Source organism: Littorina saxatilis, linkage group LG10 (assembly GCF_037325665.1).
Source record: "Littorina saxatilis isolate snail1 linkage group LG10, US_GU_Lsax_2.0, whole genome shotgun sequence".
Classification (NCBI taxonomy): Eukaryota; Metazoa; Mollusca; class Gastropoda; order Littorinimorpha; family Littorinidae; genus Littorina; species Littorina saxatilis.
The window spans coordinates 19,509,472-19,523,677 of NC_090254.1; the positions used below are offsets into that span (position 1 = coordinate 19,509,472).

The 14,206-nt window shown below is 41.4% G+C and overlaps 1 protein-coding gene across 1 annotated transcript in view; it reads left to right on the plus strand.

Annotated features, from left to right (window-relative positions):
• Window positions 1-13,581, plus strand: part of LOC138977797 (potassium voltage-gated channel protein Shaw-like) — a 32,196-nt gene extending 18,615 nt beyond the window's left edge. The window contains exons 5-8 of the mRNA XM_070350403.1: window positions 2,370-2,557; window positions 11,872-12,064; window positions 12,381-12,593; window positions 13,576-13,581. Of these exons, the coding sequence (XP_070206504.1) occupies window positions 2,370-2,557; window positions 11,872-12,064; window positions 12,381-12,593; window positions 13,576-13,581 (600 nt within the window). The remainder of the gene's footprint in view (window positions 1-2,369; window positions 2,558-11,871; window positions 12,065-12,380; window positions 12,594-13,575) is intronic.
• The last annotated feature ends 625 nt before the right edge of the window (window positions 13,582-14,206 follow it).

The following is a 14,206-nucleotide window of genomic DNA, read 5'->3' on the forward strand; positions in this document are numbered from 1 at the left end:
TCACTCTGATCTAACGAATGTGTACGAACGGAAACGCTGTTCGTACGAACGGAAACATGCACTTTTGTACGAACGGAAACATGGCGTATGAACGGAATCTGCATGTTTTCAAAAGACAAGTAATTGTACAAAAGCCATGGGTTTCTATAAGCTCTGTTCAAGCGAAATGTCGTAACAGGCAATGGTTTTGGTGATCATGTGTAAATCAGGGGTCAGATTCGATAACAGAGCGAGAAAAACAAGAAACTGTAAAAACAAAATCAGGCTATTCTGCCGCGTGTGTTATCATGAGGATTACTAGCACCTTGGTACTTATCGTACACATAGCCCAACCAATTAGCTACCTTATTCTTGCAATATCACAAAAGCGCGCTGCCCACACGACTTACCGCCACGTTTTTTCCCCAAGCAAGTGCCAAAAATGAAGCTGTATGAACGGAAACATCCTGCGGATGAACGGAAACATCCGGTGTATGAACGGAATCAGTTGACACACCGTGGAACTGCACAAAACAAATGTGGCCGGGTCGTGGCGCAGTATAGTCTTGATGTAGTTTTTTAAAATTTTATTTGCCATGTGCTGGATTTCGACGGCGAGTACACCCCACCTTCGAAAATGAACGGACCTGATAGTGGTTTTATCACAACCACAGAGATTCTCACCACGATGCTACCACGCTGCTTGGACGATAATGGCGTTCCCACTACGTTCTTAATAAGACTTTGCCACGTTTTCTGTAGGCCACGACCCGGCTTTTGTGCAAGCGTGGGGAGAGCGTGCAGCTTCCCGACCCCACCCCGATCAAACCACGCTCATGGAGATCCTCCCACATTTGGCCCACGATTGGCCACGCTCTCGGACAATTTTACAACGTAGTAGAAGCGGCGTCTGTGTGTGATTGGGGTGTTAGAGGCCTGAGATGCTGGTGGGAAGGGGGTCGGGGTGGCCAAAGTTTGTATATATACCATTATATGGGATATTCTCAGGGTTCGATAACTGAATATATTGATACAGGTGACATTAGGATCAAGTTTGTGTCAATTAGTCAGACGTGAATGTCTACTTGAAGAGTATTTTGTGAAGCTGGAACAGCACTTTTTGACTCACATGCGAAGCAAAAGTGAGTCTATGTACTCACCCGAGTCGTCCGTCCGTCCGTCCGTCCGTCCCGGCGTCCGTCCCGGCGTCCGTCCGTCCGTCCGGAAAACTTTAACGTTGGATTTTCTTGGACACTATTAAGTCTATCAACACCTGATGTGGCCTGATGGTGTATGGTTACAAGATCTCAAAAAACATGTGCGGCAACTAGACCTCACTTCAAGTTCAAGGTCACAGGGGCCGTAATTGTTGTCTTAAAAACGACCATTTTTCACATTTTCGCATTTTCTCTGAAGTTTTTGAGATTTAATACCTCACCTATATATGATATATATGATGTCATTGCTAGGTTTAGTTATTTGACCTTGAGGTCAAGGTCATGTAAAGGTCAAGGTCAAGCATGTGAGTCGTATGGGCTTTGCCCTTCTTGTTTATTTATTTAAATTGTGTGTGAGTGTGTGTGTGTGGGGGGGGGGGGGGGGGCAATATTGCAGTATAATCCTCCTTTTAAGACCTAAACAAAATCTGAGAAAATCATGTCTTGAAAAAAGTCTTAAAATGGGGGTAAAATTTCAGAGTTTATGAATAGAACATTTGAGAAAACTGGGTCATGAAAGGGCGGATGGTATAATCGGGGGATGGGGGTCTTAAAAGGGAGGGAGTCTCCTATTGGGTAGAATGGTTGGGGGAGGGGGGGGGGGTAAGAAGGGAGAGAGTCTTCTATCTGGTTGGGAGGGTGGGGGGTCTTAAAGGGGAGGGAGTACGTCTTCTTTCTTTTTTTTCTTCTTTTTTTTTTTTTGGGGGGGGGGGGGGGGAGGTCTGTAAAGGGAGATTCCACTGTAATGGGAAATGACGAAGGCGAGCCGTGAAAGCATTTGCTTTTCTTGTCTAAATCTTCGCTTAAACCGGAAGTTTTTGTTTCCCCCTAAATGGGATAGCTGCGATTTATTATATTGGCCACCATGCACAAAGTCCCCAGCCCTGCTGCAATTCGTGGATACAGAATCGCCATTGCGTACGTTACTCCCTTGAATCAACGTGTCTTGAAAAATCGGGGATGTCTGAGGGGAGAGGAATGGGGACTGAGGAAACGGTCTACACAACAGAACTAAAAAGCTCAAGATATCATTTGAACAGTTCCTTTACAACCAAAACCATTCTGAAACTGTAGGTAGGGTAGTTTATGTTTTAAAAATGTTCTTGCAGCAACGAGTTTGATTTCCTTTAATTATATCAAGTTTTGAAACGTAAACGGGTCCTTTCCTTGCAGATCTATTTCTACACAATGTGCTTCGTCATCCTGGCCTCATTTGTCACTATCGCTGCTGGCACCTTGGACATGTTCAACCACATAGAACACAAGCCAGTCTTTGATGAGGAAAAGGTCACGATCAACGTAGACTTACACTTTATCAGTCACGCTTGCAATGGCTACCTCTACTTTGACTACTTGCTCAGGTATATATACATTCAGGCATCCGCATCACAAAGCGGGGTTTTCCCGTCTCAAATGTCCCTAATGGCTTTGCCGTAAGGGCATAAAGCTTACATTTTCTCAGGCAACCTTCTGTTTGAATCAACGAGATCGGTTTGCTTTAAAACGAAACTGGCCTTCGCAGCATCACTGGAAGTGTTTTCAGTCCAGGTGTTAAAACTGCAGTGAAAGTCACAGCGTTGCTGAAGCAACGATTTTTCTTTTTACAATACAATACAATACAATAACTTTATTAATCTCTAAAAGAGAAATTGCATTGCTGAGCTTTTGTGTCCGTAATAATAACATACATAAAACATTCAAAAATAAACATTTGTTCTTTGTCATTCATACATTCTTGTGTTCTTATACATTTCTTCAATTCATACATCAATATTCTATCATAATTATGTACATACATTTATTCTCTTTTAACAGTCTGTCTTCAAACGCATCTCAGAGAGGGAGGCTAGAGATTTGTGTTGTGCCATAGGTAAAATCATGTGCTTAGCTATGAAGTAATGTTATCACATGTTATTTAAGGAAAATGAGTAAATATATGTACCAAGCGTATAACATCAGCAACACTGAGAAAATACAGCACATTGGTTATCACATAAGAAAGTATATTAAAAATAAATTAACATGCATTCACCATCAACAATGCACAAACGAAAGTCAGCACCTTGCCGGTTATCACATATTGTCTAAGAGAGTAGAATAAGAGTATATAATCATGCAAAACAAAATCAACAATACTGAAACAATACAGAACACTGACCCCGTGCATCAGAGCGACAACACCAGCATCTACCGCCCCACCTGAGAATTGAAGATGTGAATTGCAGATAAATGAACGAATTTCTGTAGCGTGTGGATCTTGCGGTTGGTTGTCTGAATCTGTTGCTCCTGTCTGTCCGTCTACTGTCAAATTCCGGTCTGAGTGGGTGCGAGTCGTCAGCCAAAATCTTCTGTACCTTGTCAGTCAGTCGTCGTTCATGTGTTGATGTGAAATTGTCCTGCTTCCTCCCAACCACTCCACTTGCTTTCCTGATGAATTTATCTAATCTATCCCTGTCTTGCTTGTTGATGTTGCCACCCCAACACACGGAGCCAAAGTACAACACACTATTGCACGTTGAAGTGTAAAACATCTGAAGGATTTCTTGTCTGATGTTAAAAGACCTGAGTTTTCTCAAAAAGTACAGGCGAGAGTGGAGTTTCTTCACAAGGGCATCAGAGTTTGGTTTCCATGTCAACTTATTGTCTATAATCACCCCCAAATACTTATACTGCTCTACCTTCTCTACGACCTCCCCCTTGATCACTATCTCCCTGTGTACATGTTCCCCCCTCCTGTTGTCCATTATCATTTCCTTTGTCTTCCCCATATTAAGCTCTAAATAGTTGTTTTCACACCACCCCACAAACCTATCTACCTCCTGCCTGTAGTCAGAGTCGTCGTCATCAGTCAGCAGTCCGGTCAGTCCAGTGTCGTCAGCAAACTTGGTTATGGGGCAGGAGTCACTAGAACTTCTAAAATCTGCTGTGTAGAGAGAAAAAAGAAAAGGTGAGAGTACTGTGCCTTGTGGTGCCCCTGTGTTTGTGCAGATTGTGTCTGAAACTGATTGCCCCCCCACCCTAACATACTGTGGCCTGTTTGTCAGGTAGTCCATAACCCAGAGGATGGTGGCTGCTGGGACATTCATGCTAAAAAGCTTCTCCGCCATTAAATGAGGCAGTATAGTATTAAAAGCGCTGGAAAAATCAAAGAACATCAAGCGAATATAAGAGCCAGGCTTTTCTAAATGAGAGTAGATCTTGTTTAAAACATTCAACACAGCATCATCAACACTCCTGTTTTTCCTGTATGCAAACTGACATGGATCAATAAAATCTTTCACACAATCACTCAGTTTGAACAAAACAACTCTCTCAAAGACTTTCATACAAACAGAAGTAAGTGCCACAGGTCTCAGGTCATTCATGGGTATCACAGTCTTTTTCTTTGGCACAGGAACAATGCATGAAGTTTTCCATAGGGCCGGTACCCTGCTAGCACCAAGCGACATGTTAAAAATGACTGAAAAAATATAACTAAGTTGCTCTGCACATAGTTTTAAAACTTTAAAATCATCCCATCTGGTCCCCCCGCCTTGCTAGTATTAACATTCTTCAGCCCCCTCTCCACCTCTTCTTCCGTCACCACTATTGGGGAATCCCCTTCCGTAAGCCCACTATCACTGGTCAACCTGTCCCGCATTGCCTTCCTTTCCCCGCTGAAGTCATGCTTATCGAAGCGTGCATAAAACTGGTTGAGATCATTTGCATCTGACTGCGTAGCGTTGCTTTTTTCCTTACTCCCACCCTTCTTCCCCTTGTAGCCACTCATGACATTCAACCCCTCCCATGCCTTCTTCATGTTGTTCCCCGTGAAATTTCCCTCTACCTTCCTCTTAAACTCTTCCTTCCCCCTCCTTATCGAACTCTGGACCTCCCTCTGAACCTCCCTCATGTTACAATTCCCTTCTCTAAAAGCTTTCTTCTTCTTATTCAGCACATCTTTGATATCTTTCGTGACCCAGGGCTTTGTATTGCTGTACACCTTCACTGTTTTCTTGTCTTACAGATTATAGATTACAGTATACACAGTCAAAAGCTTTACACAACTATCTCACAGATGACTCCACATACCTTTGGTGTTGTCAGCCAAACGAAATTCTATGCGGTTTGTCGGTTTGCATCTCCCGCCAAAATAATATTAACATTTCCCGTGATCACGTTCTGGGGCTAAAGGCCGTGTGCGGTATACCAAAATGTATCCACATACCATCATTTACACTTGTCTTACGTAATAAAACACAATGTCTTGACGTAAAGCACCCAAAATAGGAAGAATTCTCCCTCTCGCCGAGAGCCATGTAGGCTTTTGACGTCATTAGTTCACGTGCGGGACCTGATGTGAGACTAATCGAGGACCTTGCTGTCCTGCCCGGAAAAAGATGAACATTAATTCTAGAAAAAAATTGCAGTTTTTGACTCCTTGCAAAAAGGTCAATGAAACTTGGTATAATACCAAATAAATCGATGCCTGCGGCATGACTGAAAGCCCTGGGCGCTCTGTGCACCTTGACGTGTCAAGCACGGTAACTTTGAGACCTGGGTTATTTGGATGTTTTTGAGAGTCAGAACGTAAATAACCATGAGATGTCTTAACCTTGACCATTCGAAACTGCCCTATGAGTCTCAAAGATACGAGGACCAACTGAGAACTACCGGGCACGACCAGGAATGAATTGACTTAGACATTCAAAACTTAACATGAATTAAGAAAGGTTCTTATCTTAGAAACGCTCCGCAAAGGGGTGTTATTCCGTTAAAAAAAACGCCCCTGCCCGAAAGTACTTGGTTTTCATGGCAACAAATCATGAACGCAGCTTGGAGATGGTTAACCATCCACTGTATAGCCAGAATTGGCACCCTCAAACTATCATACGTTTGCAAACATGAAGCTGTACCTCAGGGGTGAGCACTACGAAACGCGTAACGGACAATGACGCCATTACTGCCTTTGAAGACTTCGTACGGTTGCGATACAAAAGCTTCTTCAGCAGCGGACATAAGTCTCTTAGGCACAGGCGGAATATTGAAATTTAAACTTGTTCTAGTCCTGTAAGTCATCTACTTCGCAGTCGGGCCCGGTACTGTTCAGTTGACCTTCGTAGATTTATTTGAACTTGTTTTGATGCCTCTAGATATGATCTGGTGGAACCTCGTCAAATTTCAAGTTCACAGTGCGGTCAAGTTCGGATATAAAGAAAGGATTTATTTTTTCATTTTTCTGGAATGTTTTGGAAACTAGAGCTTTGCAATTTGAAACTTTACACAAGTCTTGCTCATCCCGGTCAAATGTTAAAGGCTGACATATAGTCCTATTTAATTAGTTTAATTACTTCCAGGGCTTTTCCCATCGTTGCGGGGATGTATCAATTAAGCTTCCTGCAAAGTTTTAGGTTTGAAGTCCTTACCAATTACGATAAATAATTAATTCTTTATTGCTATGTTTAGCAACAGTTCTCCAGGACTTGGGCTATTTTTAGACCGTCAACACAATACAGCTTCGTCAATCCCCGCGTGCAGGAAATCGCTCACCTTCCACGTGCAAAACGTAGTGATATTGACACGCCGAATCAGCGCGGTAGCGTATTGTGCTAAGCAGGAAAGCGCGCTTTTCTGTATTGTTGTTAACTTCGCAATTTCCGGAAAACATCCACTTTCACTTTGAGACTGTTCTGTTTACATTCGACACTATCAACACCACTTTGCAAAACTGAAATAATTTTTTCTGTGTTCGAAAGCTACAGCCAATCGTTATTAATATATCCGCTTTGGTGCAGTTTTATAACATTATTGGCACATGTAAACAATATGAATTAATTAATGAACGCTACGTATATGACAGCCTTTAAGTACCTTGTGGAGTGGATACGTAGGAAGTTTTTTTTAACGTCTGTGGAGGCTAGAGCGACTGCTAATTTGCTTCTGATTCATATTATGTAAGACGAAGGTGAGTCGTACAAGCATTTGCTCTTCTTGTTTGTAATTGAAAACGACTTGATTCTTGAAGACCCAAGGCCCGAACAGCAACAACCACAGGCAACATAGCTTCAAACAAAGTCAAGTCAAGTCAAGTCAAGTATTTTATTGTTTTGGGCCCAGAGGGCTTTGAAACAAAGATATAACTTTAACAAAAAAAGGTAACAAATCAGACAGTTAATATATGTATACAAATTGAGCGGACAAATACAACAATACTATACAACCAAAATAAATTGGCAATATACACTTCCATACATATGTGGGAAGGTCGGGTGTAAGGACAAGGATATATAGCACAGGCAGAGGAGCATACAATTAAGACACCAAAGACAGAGGTTGCTTTAACCTATCTTTTATTGAAGTAAACTTAACTAAAAATAACCACTCAGGTAGCTTAACCAAATCAGAAATATTCCAAAACAGTTTAGCTAAATCTGGTAGCAACCAGAGACAACGTTATAAGTTCTAATTTAGAAACAATGAACAGAACTCTAATATAGACCAGAACTAGAAATTATGAATCCTGGTATTTACCAGTACCAGCTAGAAACAATAATAGAACCAGACACAATATATGTAGGTAAGACCAGAAACAATATATGCCAGAAATAGAAACTATGACTTCTGGTATCAACCAGAAAGCAGTATAATTAAAAAGGCAATATTATTCTGGTAGCAACCAGAAAGCAGTATAATTAAAAGGCAATATTATTCTGGTAGCAACCAGAAATATAACTATGAGTTCTGGTATCAACCAGAAAGCGGTATAATTAAAAGGCAATATTATTCTGGTAGCAACCAGAAATATAAACTATGAGTTCTGGTATCAACCAGAAAGCAGTATAATTAAAAAGGCAATATTATTCTGGTAGCAACCATTTCTTTCTTTCTTTCTTTATTTGGTGTTTAACGTCGTTTTCAACCACAAAGGTTATATCGCGACGAGGGAAAGGGGGGAGATGGGATAGGGGAAAGGGGGGGGAGGGGAGATGGGATAGAGCCACTTGTTAAGTGTTTCTTGTTCACAAAAGCACTAATCAAAAAATTGCTCCAGGGGCTTGCAACGTAGTACAATATATGACCTTACTGGGAGAATGCAAGTTTCCAGTACAAAGGACTAAACATTTCTTACATACTGCTTGACTAAAATCTTTACAAACATTGACTATATTCTATACAAGAACCACTTAACAAGGGTAAAAGGAGAAACAGAATCCGTTAGTCGCCTCATACGACATGCGGGGTGCAGAGAAATAAGGATGTGGAAAAGAAGACTTTTGGTAAGTGAAATAAAAGTGATGGATCCAGTCAGGTAGAAATAAGACAACAAGAAAAGAATTGGAAAACTGCAGGGAATAGTATGGAGAGTTTTCTTGGAAGGAAATATAGGTGAAAGGACTGGTAAGGCAGAAATAAGACAAAAGAAGAGAAGAAACAGAACCGTTGGTCGCCTCTTACGACATGCTGGGTAGCATCGGGTAAATTCTTTCTAGTCCCAACCAATATGGGACTCCCCCTAACCCGCGGGGGGTTGGTAGCAACCAGAAAGCAGTGTAAAGAAGAAGGCACTAAAAAGAAAAGAAAATACAATTATAAACAACATGCCTTCTAAGTCATACATGACATAATACAAAGCATAAACCAATGAATGTATGACTGTATCATTTGTCAAAATAATCATGACAAATATAGACAAGTAACAATACAGCCAAAATCCTGCAGACACAGCATTCTCTGAAAGAGAATCCACAGTGAGTTAAACAACTCCACAACAGCTAATGTCAAGGGAAGTAACCAACATCTTCCCTTAGGCCTAAGCCTTGCGTAGGAAAATGCTTTACATAAATTAACCAACTGCATGAACCGCAACTGCAAAATAATTGTTATTATTAAGCGTGTTCATCGCCATGAAGACACATCTTCATCGAGTTGAATAATAACGACAAGAATAAGAAAGATAACTCAGGCATGGGGTAAGCGCAAGCTCCCATGCTTCAAAATGAAGCGTTAGACAACAGTCTATTACTTTACAGGGAAGCGCGACTAAATCATAACGCTTTAGATTAAAAGTCTGTTTTGCATCTATGCGACTGCACAAAATGTTAGGTTTAAATCAGTCGCAAAGTTCTTCTGCAGGCAACCGCCTTTAAAGTGCAACATGGGAATTAATAGTTAAAAATGTGCATCCGCCTGTAGACAGTACCTTCCTATTGTCTGAGATCTTAACTCAGAAGATCTCTATCATTCTCATGCCTGAATTCATCAAACTCATGATACGAGTTCATTACCCAAAATATATGTGTCAACCATAATTCCCGTTCATCAATTGTAGTGGTTTCTGCGCCTAAATCGTAAATAGGTAGCTTTACGGGCCAATGGCACTGAGGGCTTAACTTTGGACTTTTAACCGACTACTGCTCAGACTTTACTGATCTCCAGAAATAATATGTGACCCTCCACCACGGAATGAGTCGCATGTCACCTTTGTATGATTTTCATATTTTTACATTTTCCTAAAGAGGTTTTTATGCTCTATCAGTGGTGAGACCCGTTTTAGAAAAGAGCGAAAACTGTTTGAGTTATAAGCCTGTGACTAAGGTGACCCTCACGCTGTTACCATACACTCTCCGGACTTATATCAAGCCTAGCGCAGAACCGCGCGAGGTGACATGCGACTCATTTCGTGGTGGAGGGTCACATATGTGATGAAATGGGGAAAAAATCGCAACGATACACATGTGTCTTCTCGACATAAAATATTGCGAGACAGGCTTTTTCTCAGCGAAAACGAAACGTATGAGAACGAGTCTGCCTTACTTGATTCTTACGAGTCATTAATTCACAAGACTCTAAAACAACTTTAGAATAACTGATCATCAAATATTAAAAGTTATTAACGCTCAATTCCAGCGCCAAATCATGAAAGTAATTAGGAACTGATCTAGAAAACACATCTCTCCGATAGATCAAAATGGCGTCATCAACTCTGACGCGAGACCGGTCGGACATCGCCCGGGACCAAATCAGCGGCAAAATGTACATATACATGCAAACATCATAGCATCAAATGAAACATAAGAATAAAGCATAAGGAATGAATAAATTATTTAGTTACTTACAGATTCTCCTCAGTGAGCACAGGTAAAAGAAACACAAAACTGCTGCTGACGCTAGTCGCGAAACACAAGAGCACGAATTCAAAACCACAAGTCGACCGATTACAAACGTCGCGCCAAACTACACGCTAGACCGGTTCACGACAACCCAATAGGAGCACCGCACAGCTCACTATCACAAATCGCATTGTCTGTTCTACTCTATGCTCGCTCTTTTAAACACAGTGGTCACTTCCGATTTCCTGTGGCGATAAGCCAATAGGGAGGCTACCCTGTGTAAGCCAACGGGGGGTGTTCTACTTAAAATGCCTGCCCAATGAAAGGGATCGTTAAAGATGCAGAGAGCCCTGTGTCACACACCGGAAATATTACGAGCAGTTACACTAGCTAAAGGGAGAAGAGGGCCCTGTCTGCATCACACACCGGATAAGGCTCATTAGATTACAAGCAGTGTCAAAGCTGATACATACTACTAGCTAAAGGGTGAAGAGGGCCCTGTCTGCAGTGCACACCGGATAAGGCTCATTAGATTACAAGCAGTGTCAAAGCTGATACATAATAGTAGCTAAAAGGAGCCGGGAAAGTTATGGGATCTTACCACCTAGGTTAGAAATGAATCCGGTCAAGAGTCTACCCTACGATAGTAAACACACAATAAAGTACAATGCACAAAGACAACCAGGTATTATTTAGTCACTCCTTAGGCACTGATGGTTAGAGGTTACTCTGCTGCTTCTCACCATTTTAAGTTAGGGATTTCCTAGCACAAAGGGCATTATTTAAATGTAAACCCAATGTGACTATAGCACACACACACAGGGAATAGCTATAGACAGGGGAGGCAACTGGGTCGGGCAGGAGATAACACACACAAAGAGACGGGGTACGCCACTTGGCTACACATACAAACAAAAATAACAGAAAAATAGGTTTAACAAAATCAGATAAGAGATCAGACAGATAATATGTATACATTAAGCGGACAACGATAATATACAGCCGAAATAAATTGGCAATACCATTATGCCATGCATCTTTTGTAAAAACACAAAACAAAACAAAAGCATGTATTACATACATTTATATACATACCAATAAAGAAACTAGATATAACGCTAACATACTAAAATCATAACGTGGGTTACAAATCTTGCTAGCTTCATTAGTTTTATCTTAGATTTACAATTCATTAGCTGTTCATATTTTAAACAATTTGGGTGAGATCGATAATAAGGACTAATTAATTTTCTCCTTTCAGACACTATACTTTCGTCGGTACAAATGAACAAATAGTGAAACTCATCACCTAATTCATTTTTATCGCACATATCACACAATCTTTCATTTCTAGGAGCATTAAAAAATCTGTGCTGATGTATTGGCAACTTATGATTGCTTGTTCTAAATTTTGCTAATTTAACTTGGAATTTCCTAGGCAAACAAAGCAAATACCTTTCCAGACAAAAATCCTTTTTATACATTCTGTAATTAAAACACAAGCTGTTGGCATTCACGTCAGTGTTCCATTCCTGCAGGAATTGATCTCTTAGCCTTTGTTTTACAAGGCTCCTCTGTTGTATCAGATTCCTATTCTGCCCGAGCCTGCGCTCTTTTTTCATGGACCTGATCAACGTGACCGACGGGCTGGCCGTGCTGTCCAGCATCGCCAAGACAATAACGGAGGAGATGATTGTCGTCGACAACGAAAGCCACATTGAGGCCATTGACATTCTACAGCTCCTCAGGATCCTTCGCCTCGTCCGCCCCATGTCCAAGGTAATTGGATTGAGATACTAATCCATATGTCGCGCTCATTGCAGAATGATGCAAACACATTGCAGCATTGCAACATATGTTCCGACAATATTGCATCACTGCCGAATCTGGCTTAAATATTGCATCATTGCAGAATTTAGGGTAAATATTATATTATTGCAAAATGTTGCGTAATATTTGCATCACTGGAATAGTTTGCCTAAATGTCGCATTTGTTTTTGCAAACTTGTTGAGGTCTTGTTTTGCGCCAACCTACTCAAATCACAATTTTGTTGTTGAATTAATTTTGCGTGTTGTGTGTTGCTTCATAACCAAGGTAACCGGCTTCCGGCTCATCTACTTCACGCTCAAGTGCAGCTTCCAGGAGCTGATGCTGGTGTTCATGCTGCTGGGCTTCCTCACCATCTTCTTCTCCACCACGCTCTACTATATAGATGACGGTGTATGCATCGAATCCATCCCGCACGGCATGTGGTTCGCCCTCACCACCATGACCACTGTAGGATACGGAGACATCGTTCCTGAGAAGGTGGGTCACATGTGGTACGAAACGTGTGGAAGCGAACAATGCAGTGCGGTTAGTTTCTCCACGGAGACATCGTTCCTAAGAACGTGGGTCACATGTGGTACAAAACGTGTGGAAGCGAACAATGCAGTGCGGTTAGTTTCTCCACAGAGACATCGTTCCTAAGAAGGTGGGTCACATGTGGTACAAAACGTGTGGAAGCGAACAATGCAGTGCGGTTAGTTTCTCCACGGAGACATCGTTCCTAAGAACGTGGGTCACATGTGGTACGGAACGTGTGGAAGCGAACAATGCAGTGCGGTTAAATTCTCCACGGAGACATCGTTTCTAAGAAGGTGCGTCACATGTGGTACGAAACGTGTAGAAGCGAACAATGCAGTGGGTTAGTTTCTCCACAGAGACATCGTTCCTAAGGTAAGTGTGCTCGAAAACCTGTCAAAAACGTGTTTGGGGTTCTCAGCATTTATCAATTTATCCACTTTCTTGCAATAAAATGATAATTTTCAAAGTGAGTGAATGCTACCATTCTGGAACATTTATGAAAATCGATGTTTTCAAGGCTGAGCAACAACCACTTTTCGTTGAATTTGTCGTACTTCTTCCATGCAAACGACGTATTCAAAGGGAATTCATGTTTTTTGACAACGTCAGAATCACCAAAGTCTAGTCCGTTATTCCATTCACCATCTAAAGCCTGACAGACGCGAGTATCACATGCTGATATTCCATATGTGAAAGAATGTCTTTCAACCTTTGAACATGTATTATTTGATTGGTCATTCTCTAGTCGTGGATAATGATGGAAGTCACGTTTGTTATCCGGTTCAAAACAAGTAAACGTGATATTGATCGACTCAAAAACTCAACCAGCGATGGTTCATCTAAAATTCAACTCTTAAATGAAAATACAGATGGCAGGTTGCGGCAGATTAAGCAGCGAAGTTAAAGACAGCAGTTGCTGTGAATGTGGAGTTTGCGATGCCAGGTTTGAATGGTGGGAACAAAAAATTAGCCAGAAATCCACTATGTGTCTATTTCTGTGACGAAACTGAGAACATTGAGAGTTGCAAGTACAATTCTGAACGCCTAATGGCCAGCTGATCGTTATCTCTGTACTTGATGCTTCATCGATTTTGGCATCTGTCTGTTGTGGATAATTATGTGCGATGCTGGACTAATGGGGGATAGTGGAGAGTAATTGAAGTATTCGAAAACGTCAGGGAATAGTACCAGAACGCACACAGACTATTGGTTTGGCCATCTGTTTTTATTGTGCGCAGAGAAACACTTCACAAACTATAAAACTGTATACAGTTTTATCAGAATGCGATGTCAAGGCCGGCAGTGACACCACGCACATGGTGATGACTTTGGATCTACTGAGGGTAGACTTATCCTTCTTGTTTGGCGATAACAAGGAGTGATGTATCTTGGTGATTACCAGAGAGCTTTGTAGAAACAATCTTTTGTACTTTGTGACTCCAAAAAGACCCCATTCAATCACAATATGATGTCATTGCTTGATCTCAGCTCACAGCTTAGTGTCTAGTGTAATTAAGTCTTGACTAGACTAGTCGTGATGAGGGGGGCTGATATTCGCGGAACGGAAATGCTGC